The 12,578-nt window shown below is 38.6% G+C and overlaps 1 protein-coding gene across 1 annotated transcript; it reads right to left on the reverse strand.

Annotated features, from left to right (window-relative positions):
- Positions 1-159: 159 nt before the first annotated feature.
- On the reverse strand, positions 160-11,450 carry LOC108250776. Its single transcript, XM_017440814.3, has 3 exons — positions 11,307-11,450; positions 11,122-11,205; positions 160-8,278 (listed from the first exon to the last, which is right to left on the reverse strand). The coding sequence occupies exon 3, from the start codon at positions 8,154-8,156 to the stop codon at positions 1,986-1,988; it is 6,171 nt and encodes a 2,056-aa protein (XP_017296303.1). The 5' UTR covers positions 8,157-8,278; positions 11,122-11,205; positions 11,307-11,450; the 3' UTR covers positions 160-1,985.
- Positions 11,451-12,578: the final 1,128 nt, after the last annotated feature.

Here is a 12,578-nt window from a genome sequence, read left to right on the forward strand (position 1 = left end):
GAAATGTAATGAAACCTCTAGATTCCATGGAGATTATTGACACTATTATCTCTAACTCAAAAATGTAAACCCTAACATTTGTGAAATACTTTTGGTTACTTTAATAAACCATTTTGCCAAGATGAACAAGGCTAAAAGAGCAAATAAGCAACAACAGAACAAGAAAAACAGCTGTTTTTATTGGAATGGATTACAGACACAAGACAGCTCTGCCTGACTCCTGCTCAGGAAAATGCCAATGCAACAAACTGCAGCACCAATTCTCTTCTATATTCCTTTCAGGTTAAAAATATATGCAATGATACCAGTTCAAGCTTTCCCATAAAATAACTTAAATTTGTAATGGTTCAAACAAATTCAGTGGGTGCAATTGAAACTGTAGCATGCAAACTTTTTAAATATGTATTTGTTTCTACATAATCTATCAAATTCAATATTTTACAAATTACTGACAGATGTTTTTAAGTTACTTTGAATAGATTCAAGTATTTCTATTGGGAAATTATTCAAAAGTGTCTGGTGAAAATATAAATTTCAAAAACACAAGCTTTTCAGTTGAGAAAACAAGCCAAAATATCCAAAAAGTTGTAACCGTTCTACCAAAACTGCTTTAAAATACAACAAACTGTCAGCATTTACAAAAAATAAACATTTCACCTTCAAACATTCACTTTCAGTTTACACTTAAATATATTATGTTCATGGATAATCCATGTCTTTTTTTTCTTTTTAAAAAATGTGACATCTTACAATCAATATTTATACAACATTCAGCAAATATCATCCATCTTAGAACTTCACATTTCTTCTAAGTTTCTACCAAATTCAGTTTTCTTTACAACAGCAGGGGAAGGTCCAGGACTTTCTCTGTGTCGCATGTCATTTCAAAGTAAAACAAAACCAAATTAAAGATACCAACTGTGAGAAAGTACAAAAGTTTGAAAATATTTGAAATCCATCCTATAACACTGCAAAAATGATGTACTTTGCATTTCTGGGACCATTTTAGTGGTGTTTTAAGGTGCATCCATTTTACTCATTCTATCACAACTCACATAGCAGCATAGCAGCTTAAATGATGTTTGACATTTTTAAAAAATGTAATAAAAATTTCCAAGAAATTGAAGAAGAAAGAAAACTGTCAATGGTGTGTGTTTCATGACTTAAATGAATAGTCTGGTCATTTCTGAAGAGATGTTCTGTCAAATAGTTATCAATCGTTAGTACCTTATAGCTGTGAGATCAGTCATAAAAAACAGAATATGGAGAAAAGGGTAGAAATTTTCATCCAGACTAGGTGAATGTTTAGCCAAACAACTCTTTCTCAAAAATGACATTCCAGTATTTACATTAGCTAACATTAAACCTCTGCATTTAAGCATAACATTGTTTGTTTATCTAACAAGGTTGAGTTCAGCCCTCTGGATGGGTTTTTCTTTGTTGAAACATTTTGTCTTTTGTCCAAAAGACTTCTTTATTCTGAGTTGCTGCAAGCAAACTCAGTCTTATAAGCAGCATTTTCGCATAGTGAATCAACCAGTTGCTGGCGACACCCAAAACTAGTTGTTCACATGCAAAAGGAGGACCATCAGCCTCACGACCAATCATTAATGCCCTAATGGCCACTTGCTATTCACAGAGGGCTGAGTTATACTCGCAATAATAGGTGAGAGGGTAACAGTTGGACACGGACTCCTCCTCCCCATCAACTGGTTGATTCACCATGCAAAACTTATGACCTTTTCTCCATACACTATGGCTAATGCCTGATGTCATGGCAGTTAAGTTTCTCTGTTTTGATAACTGTTTGACAGAATAGCTGTAAAAATGACCAGACTATCCCTTTAACATCTATAAAATGTATAAAATCTAAATGAATTAAATTGAACAAAGATAAGCTGAGAAAAGTCATGCCTTGACAAAACATCACAAAAATAATTCCTGGAATGCAATGAACACCACAATTTAATGAATCAAAAACCCCATCAACTGGGACAGTCCAATTCCTCTGTGCCCAGGAACTCCCCCAACATGTGGTCCTGTTGACCGTAGGCAGGCTCTAAATATGGATGTCCCTCTTTACAGTGCATTTGTCTTGTTCTTTCCAGATGCCTCTGCTCTAAATCATTCAGCTCCATTTGAGGTGCTTGGATGGTGGTGTTGTGAGCCATGGGGGACAAAGGGACAGGCATAAAGCTGTGGTAAACGACCATTGGTGGAGTCAGGACTTCCATGTGGGCTCCACGAGGAAGAGCACCTGGTGGCTGGACTGGCAGCTGGACATAGCTTCCTATGTTGGGATCAAAGAAGGTTTTTGTCTTAACCTGTACAGGCAAGTCAACAAAGAAGTACTGTCCTGAGTCTGGATCCTGGAGGAGCTTTCGTTGGGTCATAGGGAAGGACTGTGTGACAATAGTGTGCTCAATGCTAGACTGACGGGAAAGCTGACTGGTGTGGCTTGACTGGCGGGATAGAGGGGGTGCTTCAGTGTGGTAGGCATCAATACTATGACTTCTTCTCAATGAGTTGCCTCGGCTTTCCTTGTCTCTGGGTCGGCCTCTCTGTTGAAGCTCTTGTATTATGGATTTTTCAATACGCTGAGTCCTGGGTTCAAGCTTCTCATTGGTTGGCACATCAGCACTGAGCCTACGCCCTGCTTTACCTACTATATACCTGTCAATGCTCTGTGACCTGTGGAATGACCTGTCTGATGCTGGCCTCTCGTCAGCATGATCTTTGTATACAGGCACATTACTGATGATTCTGTCAGTACTGAAATGTCTTTGCTCTGGTTTTTCTTGAACATGTCTGTCACTGCTGCGGCCTTGTCTTTCTAAAGTTCCATCAGGTAGCATGTCTCTGCTCTGGCTAATGCAGTCCACTGAATCATGGCTCTGTCTTCGAGTTTTGTGGCTCATTTCTGTTTGGATGGGATAATGATTTTCATTGTAGCTTGGTAGTAGCTCACTTTGGGTATTGTCGTGGTGAATGTGACTTTCATGATTTTGACTACCATATTTTTCTTTGTGTTTTTTCTCACTTTTCTTGCCAGTTTTAGCGCTGCTGCTGGTTTTTTGCTCTGGTTTATCACTCTTCGGTCTTTCTGTTCTGTGTTTACTGGAGCTTTGAGATGATTTTTGACACAACTTCTGGGCCTCCTCCTTCTTCATCCTTCTATTTGTCAGTTTAATGGCTTTAAGAACTGCCTTTTCAGTTTTGGGTAATATTGCCGGAGGCTTGGGCAGCCCCATTTGACTGTCACTGCCACTACAAATGGATCCTGATTGTTCACTGGGAGCCTTTGTCTTCTCACTCTCTATCATAACCCCAGCATTTATTGTTGCCTCATCAGCTGTGTCAGCTGTGCTCATTGTTAGGCTCTCTATGCCTTCAGATGATGGAGTCACTCCAGAAACCCTGTCTTCCTCCTGTGGGACAGTGAGAGACATTCCTTCCTGGGGTTTCTTTGTGTTTTCACTTTGGGAATTTGAAGGTGAAATTAACAGCAGTGGTGATAAAATCTCTCCAGGATTGAAGATTTCTGTAGAAGTCGCACTGCTATTGTTGGTAATAGTTTCATTTACTAGTGGGAGCTCTGGATGTATGTTTTTCTCTACTCTTTCTGATATATTCAGACTCCCTCTTGGTGACCAAGGGGCTATAGGCTTCTTTGTCTTATTATTGAAAGTGTTATCTTTGATTTTAAATAATGCAGGGATTTCCAAAGTTGGAGAAAAAGCATTAGTGGGGAACATTGTTGAACCATTTTCTTCATGAGCTACTTTTTCATTTGTTGTGACATTCTCTCCATCAGTCGTGTCCACGTCCTCTGGTTCCTTCTGAGGAGTTTTTATTTGGGGCTTTATATCCTCCAACCCCTTTTTATGATCACTTAAAGAATAATATTCCACTGCAGATTTGTCCAATTCTTTTTCTAAAACAGTCTGCTCTGACCCATTATCCCCTTCCAGCTCGAGAGTTAAGTTCTCCAAACAGTGGTAGACATTCGACTCAGTCTCTGTGTTTCTTTGCAGTGCACTCTCTGCAGAGAAGTAGGAGGATTTTGAGGACAGACTGCCTTGATCTGGTGGACTCTGAGCGATGCTGACACCATTTACTGACAGTAAGGGTGACACTGTGTTTCTGGGGATTTCACAGAAAGCCTCTGTTTCCACATTGGCCTCCTCATCATTTATTTTGTCGGGTTTTGTTTCTGCTTTGAGGCTCCAGGTCATATTGTCATCTGCTCTTATTAAATGGTCTGATTTTGAATGGGCCTTTAACTTTTTCTTGTTGGTCTTTTGAGAATCAGCACTCTCAGTTAGGCTCATGATTATCTGAAAGTTATCTGCCTTAGTTTCATTTTCTTTTTGTTTTGGTGATAAACAAGCTGCATTTTCTGACATTGTGTTATTAGATGTTAAACCTGATCCACATGTTTTCCTCTCTGTTGCAGTATTCAGTTTTAAATTGGCATTATTCACATTATCCTGCCTCTCTTCGTATGAGGAAGTTTCACGCTGACTGGATGGAGCTTCTTCAGCTTTTGAGCTTGTCCTTATCTGGCCATATTGTTCAGTAGGGTTTTCAAAGATTTCACCTTTGTTATTGACAATTTCACCCTCTGTATTTTTCTCTTCAGCTGTGCTTCCATCTCTTTTGTTACTTCCTTTTTTGTTCCTGGGGGGAACAGGAGGTGCATCAAGCATTTTGTCCACACATTCATTCATGAAGTACTTTCCACTTTCTTCCCTAGACCTGCTATGTCCTTCAAAGTAGATCTCTGAGTTTTGAGTAGAATTATCATCTAAACTTCCTTTCATATAACTGGATTTAGCTTTTATCTCATTGCTAACCATGTTCCTGCCAGGTAGTTCAACCCTACCACCTAATTTGTGAGTCTCACTAGGTCTAGGTTGAGTTTGTGCTAAAATCTGTCTCAGATTTTGGTCTTTAAAGTCATTTAATCTTTCTTTTAGACTTTTAATTTTAGAAGTGCTGTCTTTCTCTTCCCCCCTCAGCTCTGTAATGCATTCTTTGTTGCCTTCCTGCACCCATGTTTCAGAACCTTTGTCATTTTCTTCAAATGTCGGAATTGAATCTTGCTCTGTAAATATTTTCCTTCTCCTCTCCCGTTCTGAGATAACCTCCTCAAGTGCCATTTTAGCTTTGTCATAGTTGTCGTTTAGAAGTGCTTTGTTTACAATAACATTACTGTCCAACTTTGTGAAAACCTTATCCTTGCTCTGCTCCTTCTCTTTCTTTGCAAATATTTTTTTCTTAGCTGAGGTGTTCCCTCTCATGGACAGCATACCTCTCTTTATATTACGAAGCTCCCTTGAGATCAAATCGTTCTTAGCCTTTGCCTCCTCATCAATATTTACAATTTCTAGTTTGCTTCTTGCATATTCAAGCATTCTGTCACCTAGTCGCACCCTCTCTAGCTGTTTCAAAGCTTGCAAATCATTAAAAATATGCTCACTGTCTCTCATTTTTTCTAATGGGGTTATTTCTGTGTCTTTTCTTGTGCTTACTTTTAATGGGTTTTCCTCATACTCCTTTGGTTGTTCATTGTCTCTCACTGCATATCTTTGATGTTTTATATAATTGTTCTGTCTGGCTGAGAATACATGTTTCAGCTTATCTTGTTTTTGGACAGGTTCATTTTGTTTTAGTGGCAAATCAAGTTTATCATTGGTCAAATCACCATTAGAGGTTTTGTCAGCTTTGCATCTTTGCTGTTTGTCAAGAGTCTGTTCTATGTCTGATTTAGCAAAATTTCTTTTTGGAACAGGTGGAGGCTCTTTGTTCATATTGCTGCTTTTGCCAACCTGTCTTGCACCAGTAGCATGATTTTGTGATAAAGCATAGTTTTCTGTTACCCTACTTTCCCCAGTACTTTCAGATGTTTCTGTTGAGGCTTTTTGTTCAGTTTCTTTCTGCTTCATTTCTTCAGTGTCTGAAATCTGCCTGTTGATGCTATCTGGATAACTTGCAGAGCAAGCTTCATTTCTGGCTGCATTAATTGCATCCCTTGTTGCTCTGATCACATTCATTGTACTTGTTTGGCCACTTGGATCATTTTCTTCAGGAGCTGGCTGCACATTAAAGTCTTTTTCTTTTGCATCTTTCACCATTCGTTGTGTTTTCTCTGGGACATTTGGTAGTCGTTTCCCATCTGGTGACTGCCCCCCATTCTCGTGTGTGTAGGGTGAAAAATCTTTGACCACATTTAAAGTTTTTGGTGAAAGCCCTGTGTTTGTTGGTTGTACATTTGGAGGAATCTCTATGTTTTTTGTTTCAGTTGGTGGATAATTTTTTGCTGGAGTGCTGATGCTCAGAGGTACTTGAAGATATTTGAAATCAATGTCAACAGGACTCGCTTTCTTATACAAATTCAGAGAGGGGTAGTTTTGTTTTTTAGCCATGGGGCTCTTGTCCTTCTTTGGGGGTATAAATGGAGAAATGGGGTTCTCTTGCCCGTGGTTGTTCCCTACAGCTTCCCTTTTAGTCTGCAGCAGGTTTGATAACAAATAATCATCTGATAGAGGTTTGTCAGTGTCATGTTTTGTAAGATCAATATTTGGGGATGCAATAGGTTCCAAAGAGGGACTGCAAACTGTCAGTAAATCTTTCATAATCCCAGGTGTGCTTAACCCAGAGCCACTGCCCTCAGAAGCAGCTTGATTCACATGATCTGTTTGTGGATATTGGGTTTCACCATCGGGCAGTTCAGAAGTTTTGAATTTAGGTGGGCTGTATCGACTCTTTACCCTCTTCCTGTTGTCCTTCAGGTTGAAGAGGATGCTGGATGCGAGTGATTTGTAGCTTTCCCTCTTAACTGGAGGTTCAGAAGTTCCTTTGGTCTCAGAGTGAGGCCTACCCAGGAGATCAAGAACAGAGGGTGAGAGGACAGCTTGGAGGACTTCTGAAGTCTCCGTCGGCTGTCTGGAAGGAATGACCGGTGTCATCAGCTGGCAGATGCTGAACGGAGTAGATGCCAAAGAACTGTCATCCTCAACTGCTTTCACTTCTACAGATTTTATTTCCTTTTTGACGAACAAAAGAGTTTCATCTATGGCTTTTGAATTGCTCTGTTGAGGTGGTATTCCAACCTGATTGACTGGAACAGCACTTTTTGCCCTGTACTTGCTGCGCCTCCAGGGGGCAGCATGTCCATCCCCTCCATCTGAAGAACACCTCTTGTCAGCTAGAGGGACAGAGGGCTTTGGCAAAACCTTTGGTGGAGGAGCGGCAGGGATGGGTTTAAGAACTTCGGTGTCAGAGGGCTCGACTTTTTGTTTTTGGCATGTCTGTGCCTCTTCAGTATGTAGAGTCTCCTTTCTGTGTGCCTCAGTCAGCTCCTTGTAAAATGGCAAGTCATACCATTTAGGGAGATTATCTGTGGAGAGAATATTGCTGATTGTGTTCTCTTGACTAAAAGGGTATCGGTTAAAGTCTGTCCATGTTTGGAAAGGACTGAACTCGCTGTGGAGGAAAAAGTTCTTGATGTTAAGCTTTCGTAGCTTCACTGCAGATTTCCCATTTTTAGTCTTTGTGGATTTCCCAGATGAAAGGGTGACATCTTTGCTTTTTTTATTAGATGAACCATTCCCAGACTGATGTGGCGGATAGTTCTTGTAATGTCTGTCAGTGAGGCTTGTGTGATAATCAGAGGAAAACTCTGATAGCTCTCTCTCTATGCTGCGCAGGGCAGACTTATCCCATGATTCGCCGTTAGAGTCTGTCACATCCCCATTTTTGATCAGCATTCCCTCACAGCTTTCCTCTGCAGCACTTAACACCTTCAGGAATGATGACATGTGAGATATGTTCTGCTGCTGCTGTTTCCAGGACTGAGCATCACTTTTGTCAGATTTGTGTTGCGCTGCTTTTTTAGATTCCTTAGGATGATTCTTCTTAAGGGGTTCCCCTGCCAAAGGTTTGAGGCAGCTGTAAGGTGAATATCCATACAAAAAGTCATCATTATAAACTGCATCGTCTCCAACGCAGAGACTGCGAAAGGCTCTGTCAGTGAGGGTGCTGACTTCTCTGTCTGTCTCATCCATCAACAGGTCTGTGAATCCGTTGGGGAAGCGATGGTGAAGCATGCTCCCCATCCGATGACTGATGTGTCGCTTTTCCAAACAGCTCATGGTGTCAGCTGCTGTCTTACTGTTTTTTCATCACTTTCTTTTTTCTGCTGCAGCTCCACGGGTTATTGAGTATTCCTTCAGCTCAGGTTGGCATCATGGACATGCTGGGATCTGGAAATCACCTGCAAAGAACTCAGTGTAATTAGTGTCACTTCTTCTACTGAGCTCATAAATACACCAACCAACTTAATGACACGACTCCTATAACTAGATTTGAACTCCTTAGTTGCACTGGTGACCTTTATGTACACAACAAGTGGTGGCTTGGACCATGCTGGAACTATGCAGGCAGCAGACAAACACTCCAAGCCACGCACAAGGCTATTTTAGGCAACATCTGCTTTAGTTGTGAGCACTAAACGTAGGCTTGGTGACTGTGAGGAAAAAACTGCTCCAATTCCAAAAAGAAATTAAAGGCATATCACCTGCTGTCTTTCCTGCCAGTTTTAAACTAAAATTATCCTATGATGAGAAGGGACAGAGATAAAACCATTTTGGTCAAATCTTGAAGATAAAACTATATAAGATCTTGTAAGATGTATTAATGCTTGGAGCGTGTGTTGTGAATAGCATGTTTCAAACCTGGAAAGAATGAGAAGATTTTTTGTGAATTAACAAGAATTTACAGAAATAATTTGGAGTAAACTCTGAATTTGAAATATTGAATGTTGACCATAAATATGTGGAAAACATATTTCATCATAATATTGACTAAAACATCCAGATTCCTTTGCTATACCATCTAATGACAGGTAGTGCACCCTACAAAATGACAAGCTATGTGACCTGGACATGTAATAACAGATGGAAATAGTAACATGTAAAAGGTTTGGTTCAGAGTTGTAAATAGTTCTGTTGTAAATGCAATGTATGGAAATTTGTTTTGTTTTTATGCAATTACAATGAAAAAATATATAATTTAATGTGAATATTTTTGTTCTTTCAAAGAATTTTGTTCAAAATTCTGAAATTCTGAAATTTCCGAGGTTGTGACAGTGATGTCATCATATGAAAATTAGGTCATTAAATTTGTTGCTTTCATAAAATTTGGGTCATACTCATCTTTTGTTTATAACATTGTATAATATGCAAACACTTTGTATTTTTCATATGTAGACAGTTTGTTTCAATTACATAGAAATTCCACATTATTCCCATAAATTCCCATAATTGCTATAGGAGGTTTCCTGAATTTTAGTGACATTTTCTGTCTTTTTGTAGCCCTAGGTTTGAATGAATCTCGGGTAGTACCACACCAAATTGTAGCTAATTTTTAGAAAAACTAACTGAGTATTATCGTATTTTGTGTTGGCTAGTGTCATCTTGAATTGTGTGACTCTAAAAGTTTATTAGTTGTAAATGTCCATTTCTGTGATTCATATTTTGCTAACAAACAGGTTTGATGCCAATAGTTAATGTCAAAGGAAAGATCTTGTTCATTGTGTAGCACTTAAGAGTATGTGTTGAGCATGATGCTAAGCAAATAGTGCTCCAAGTGTTAGCTCAACAGCTGTAAAATCTAAATGTTAACCAGTTGTAGCTGTACATCCAATAATTTCACTGTGTAACACAATTTATGTTCCTGGCAAGTAAATGTGTTTCCCAGCTTCTTTCATTGCAAACCAGTACAAAATGCCCATTATTCTTTTTAACATGACTTATTTTTCTTGCTACAGCTAGACAATTTAGGAAGGTCTTGACTTTTTTTTTTTACATTTTATTATCATTTGTCGTAGCATTTAAACTTATTTGCCATGTTTTGAAAACTAAATCTTTAGACTAAATCTTTGGCAAAGTTCTCTAACTTAACTTGAAAAATGAACACTAACTGGTAATACATTGAAAAAAAAGCAAATTTGTAAATTTGTTGTCATAACCACAACATTGAAGCTTGGGTTAATTTTTTGTTTGTTTGTTTTTCATTTTGTTTAGGCATAAAGAACTGGGAAATAATAGTTGTATCCCCAGAACAAAGACGAAAGTAAAATTTTGTTACATATTGTTACTTTTTGAGTTTCACACACACACAGGCAAAATCATTATTGCTCTTTAGCCTTTAGCAGCGGGTGACAAACATGTCAAAAACAAGTAATTATGCAGTTTCTATTTTATTTTGTTTTTTTTCTAATGTTTGATTTTGAAATTTAACCTCCTAACAATCTCAGTCATTTTCTTCACATCTAGTAGGTTCATGCAAACAGTTCTTCACCAAAGATGTCGAACAACATTCTCACTCACTCACGAGTTTAAAGCATAAAGCACATAAAATGAGAGGTCAGCTACTTTAGCTAACTGGGTGAGTTCTAAGAATACCCCTTTCATACAGCTACTCACACAACATTCAGTTTCACAAGACAAAAATAGAGTTTACTGAAATTAATACAAACATTTTATGAATAACTGTGTTTAAAAGCACATTTCACTACATTTTGAAAGTGATCTCAGGTATATAAAAATGTTTTTCACAGTTTAGGATTGCCAGATAACAAGTTTGCCAAAAAGAACAAATTCTTCTCATTTTAATGATGAACATTTATAAAGATTATAATTTATACCTAGCCAGTAAAATCACTAGAACTGATTAACTTTACTGTATCTTAAGGCAGACTTGCTAAATGTTTTGGCTTTCCAAGACTCTTTGGTCGCCAACAAATTTCTAGCTCTCATAACCAGAGATCAGTTAGCAGCTCCGGTACTTTCCCAGCATCTGTTTGTGTATTTATATTCAAAAACTGAGATACTGGCACTGTAGATGAGTTCAAATACTCAGGTATAATTTTTCACTTTCTTTGATGATTAAAGTAAAAGAAAGACAACAGCATATCTCTTTTTAATAGTAAAAAAAACATGCATGCAAAAAGTTGGTTTTGTTTTGTTCTTATAGTCAAATGTTTTTAGAAAGTTCCCCCCTCTCGTGTTGTGTGTTAATGCAAGTAAAGTCTTTCAAATCTCACTGCTTCCTTACCGTGATGATGAGTGTTACATGCTCAGGGCAAATAGGCCAGCGTAGACTAGTATCCAACAAATCCAAAGTGTAGAGTCCAATAATCTAAAATGGGAATAAGTCAATTAAAAGCTGTCAGTCTCAAACTTTTTTTCAAGTTTCCTTGTTAAAATAAAAGGAAAAAAAGTAAAAAAAAAAGAGCTCACCTAAGTGAGTCAAGCCCTTGGATCCATGTTCACATGCACTGGTGTGGCCAGCCTGAGCCGAAAAGATACCAAAATAGACACAGAAGTCAGTGTGTCCAAACTGAGCAGCAACACAGGGCCCAGCATGATTGCTCACATCAGAATAAGCCCCGGGTGTCGAGTGGCAGAGCGGGACGGGCCAGCAGGATGAAATGGACACTGTCATTGGTTATTTTTGTAACTAAGCTTGAAGATTTGATAGGCTCCCAAACAGACCTTCTCTTTACTGTCTGTCACATTTAAAAACAAGACAGGGGCTTTTTGTCACTGACGAGAACAAATTGATTAGTTTTGACAATACAGAGGGGTTGTGGTGTACTTACTTGGTTACACCACTGACCTATATTTAACAGCAAACTTATTTAGCTTCTGTCACCCAAAGAAACAAGCTTCCACTATAGCCCACTGCCTCACACAGCTCCAGATTAGTATGACTGTCTCTGCAAGGGAGGCAGGTCACTGGAAGCAGACATCTGCTGACCGGCATGACTTCAGTAGGGTTGGGCTCATTCTGGTTGTTTGAGTTCTGTTTACAAGGCCATGACATGAACATGTGTAACTGGGGGACTCAGATTTAGGAGCAATACAGCTGTTGTTGCTGTGAGATTATGCTAAATTGAAGAGGGTGTTTGATTTACTCTTTGGGTTTCAAAGAGTAGTAGAAAAAATTTAGTGTGATGGCTGAGTTCATGAATTCCCAAAACTGTCCATTATTTTGGGGTTACTGTGAGGTTTAACTTAAGATTTACAGCAATGACCGATTGTTGTCAGATCTCTTGAGAGAAACAACCAACGGGTCTTCAAAAACAAGCCCAAAAGAAGTGACCCACTCCTGCAGTAGCAACAAAGACCTCATCTGAATGTATTTTTACCTACCATTAACATGTAGATAGACTCTTTGAAACTTAGCTCAAATCGTAAAGCAATTTAAACCAAAATTTTATAAACTATTCTAAGCCCCCAGGCAATAACTTATCATAACTATTTGCATCTCTGTGTTATTTGTATAAAGTCTGTATGTTCTGTACTTTTTTTGTAAGTGTTATATTTTAATAAAGAATAAAAATCACCAGCCATGTGGCCTCACAATGACTGATAGAGAGACTGTTTCTAAAAGCAACTGGACTTCTGTTCTATAGTTGAAGACCTTTGGCTTCCATTTGTAAAGTTTTGTCAGTACAGATCTGAAGAGTGTGGAGTTCTAAACTTCAGGGTTTAAGTCAAATGAGAAAG

This window comes from Kryptolebias marmoratus, linkage group LG2 (genome assembly GCF_001649575.2).
Source record: "Kryptolebias marmoratus isolate JLee-2015 linkage group LG2, ASM164957v2, whole genome shotgun sequence".
Taxonomy (NCBI): domain Eukaryota; kingdom Metazoa; phylum Chordata; class Actinopteri; order Cyprinodontiformes; family Rivulidae; genus Kryptolebias; species Kryptolebias marmoratus.

Coding starts and splice junctions, on each gene's coding strand:
- LOC108250776 (XM_017440814.3), bottom strand. CDS start 8,156: ATGAGCTGTTTGGAAAAGCGACACATCAGTCATCGGATGGGGAGCATG.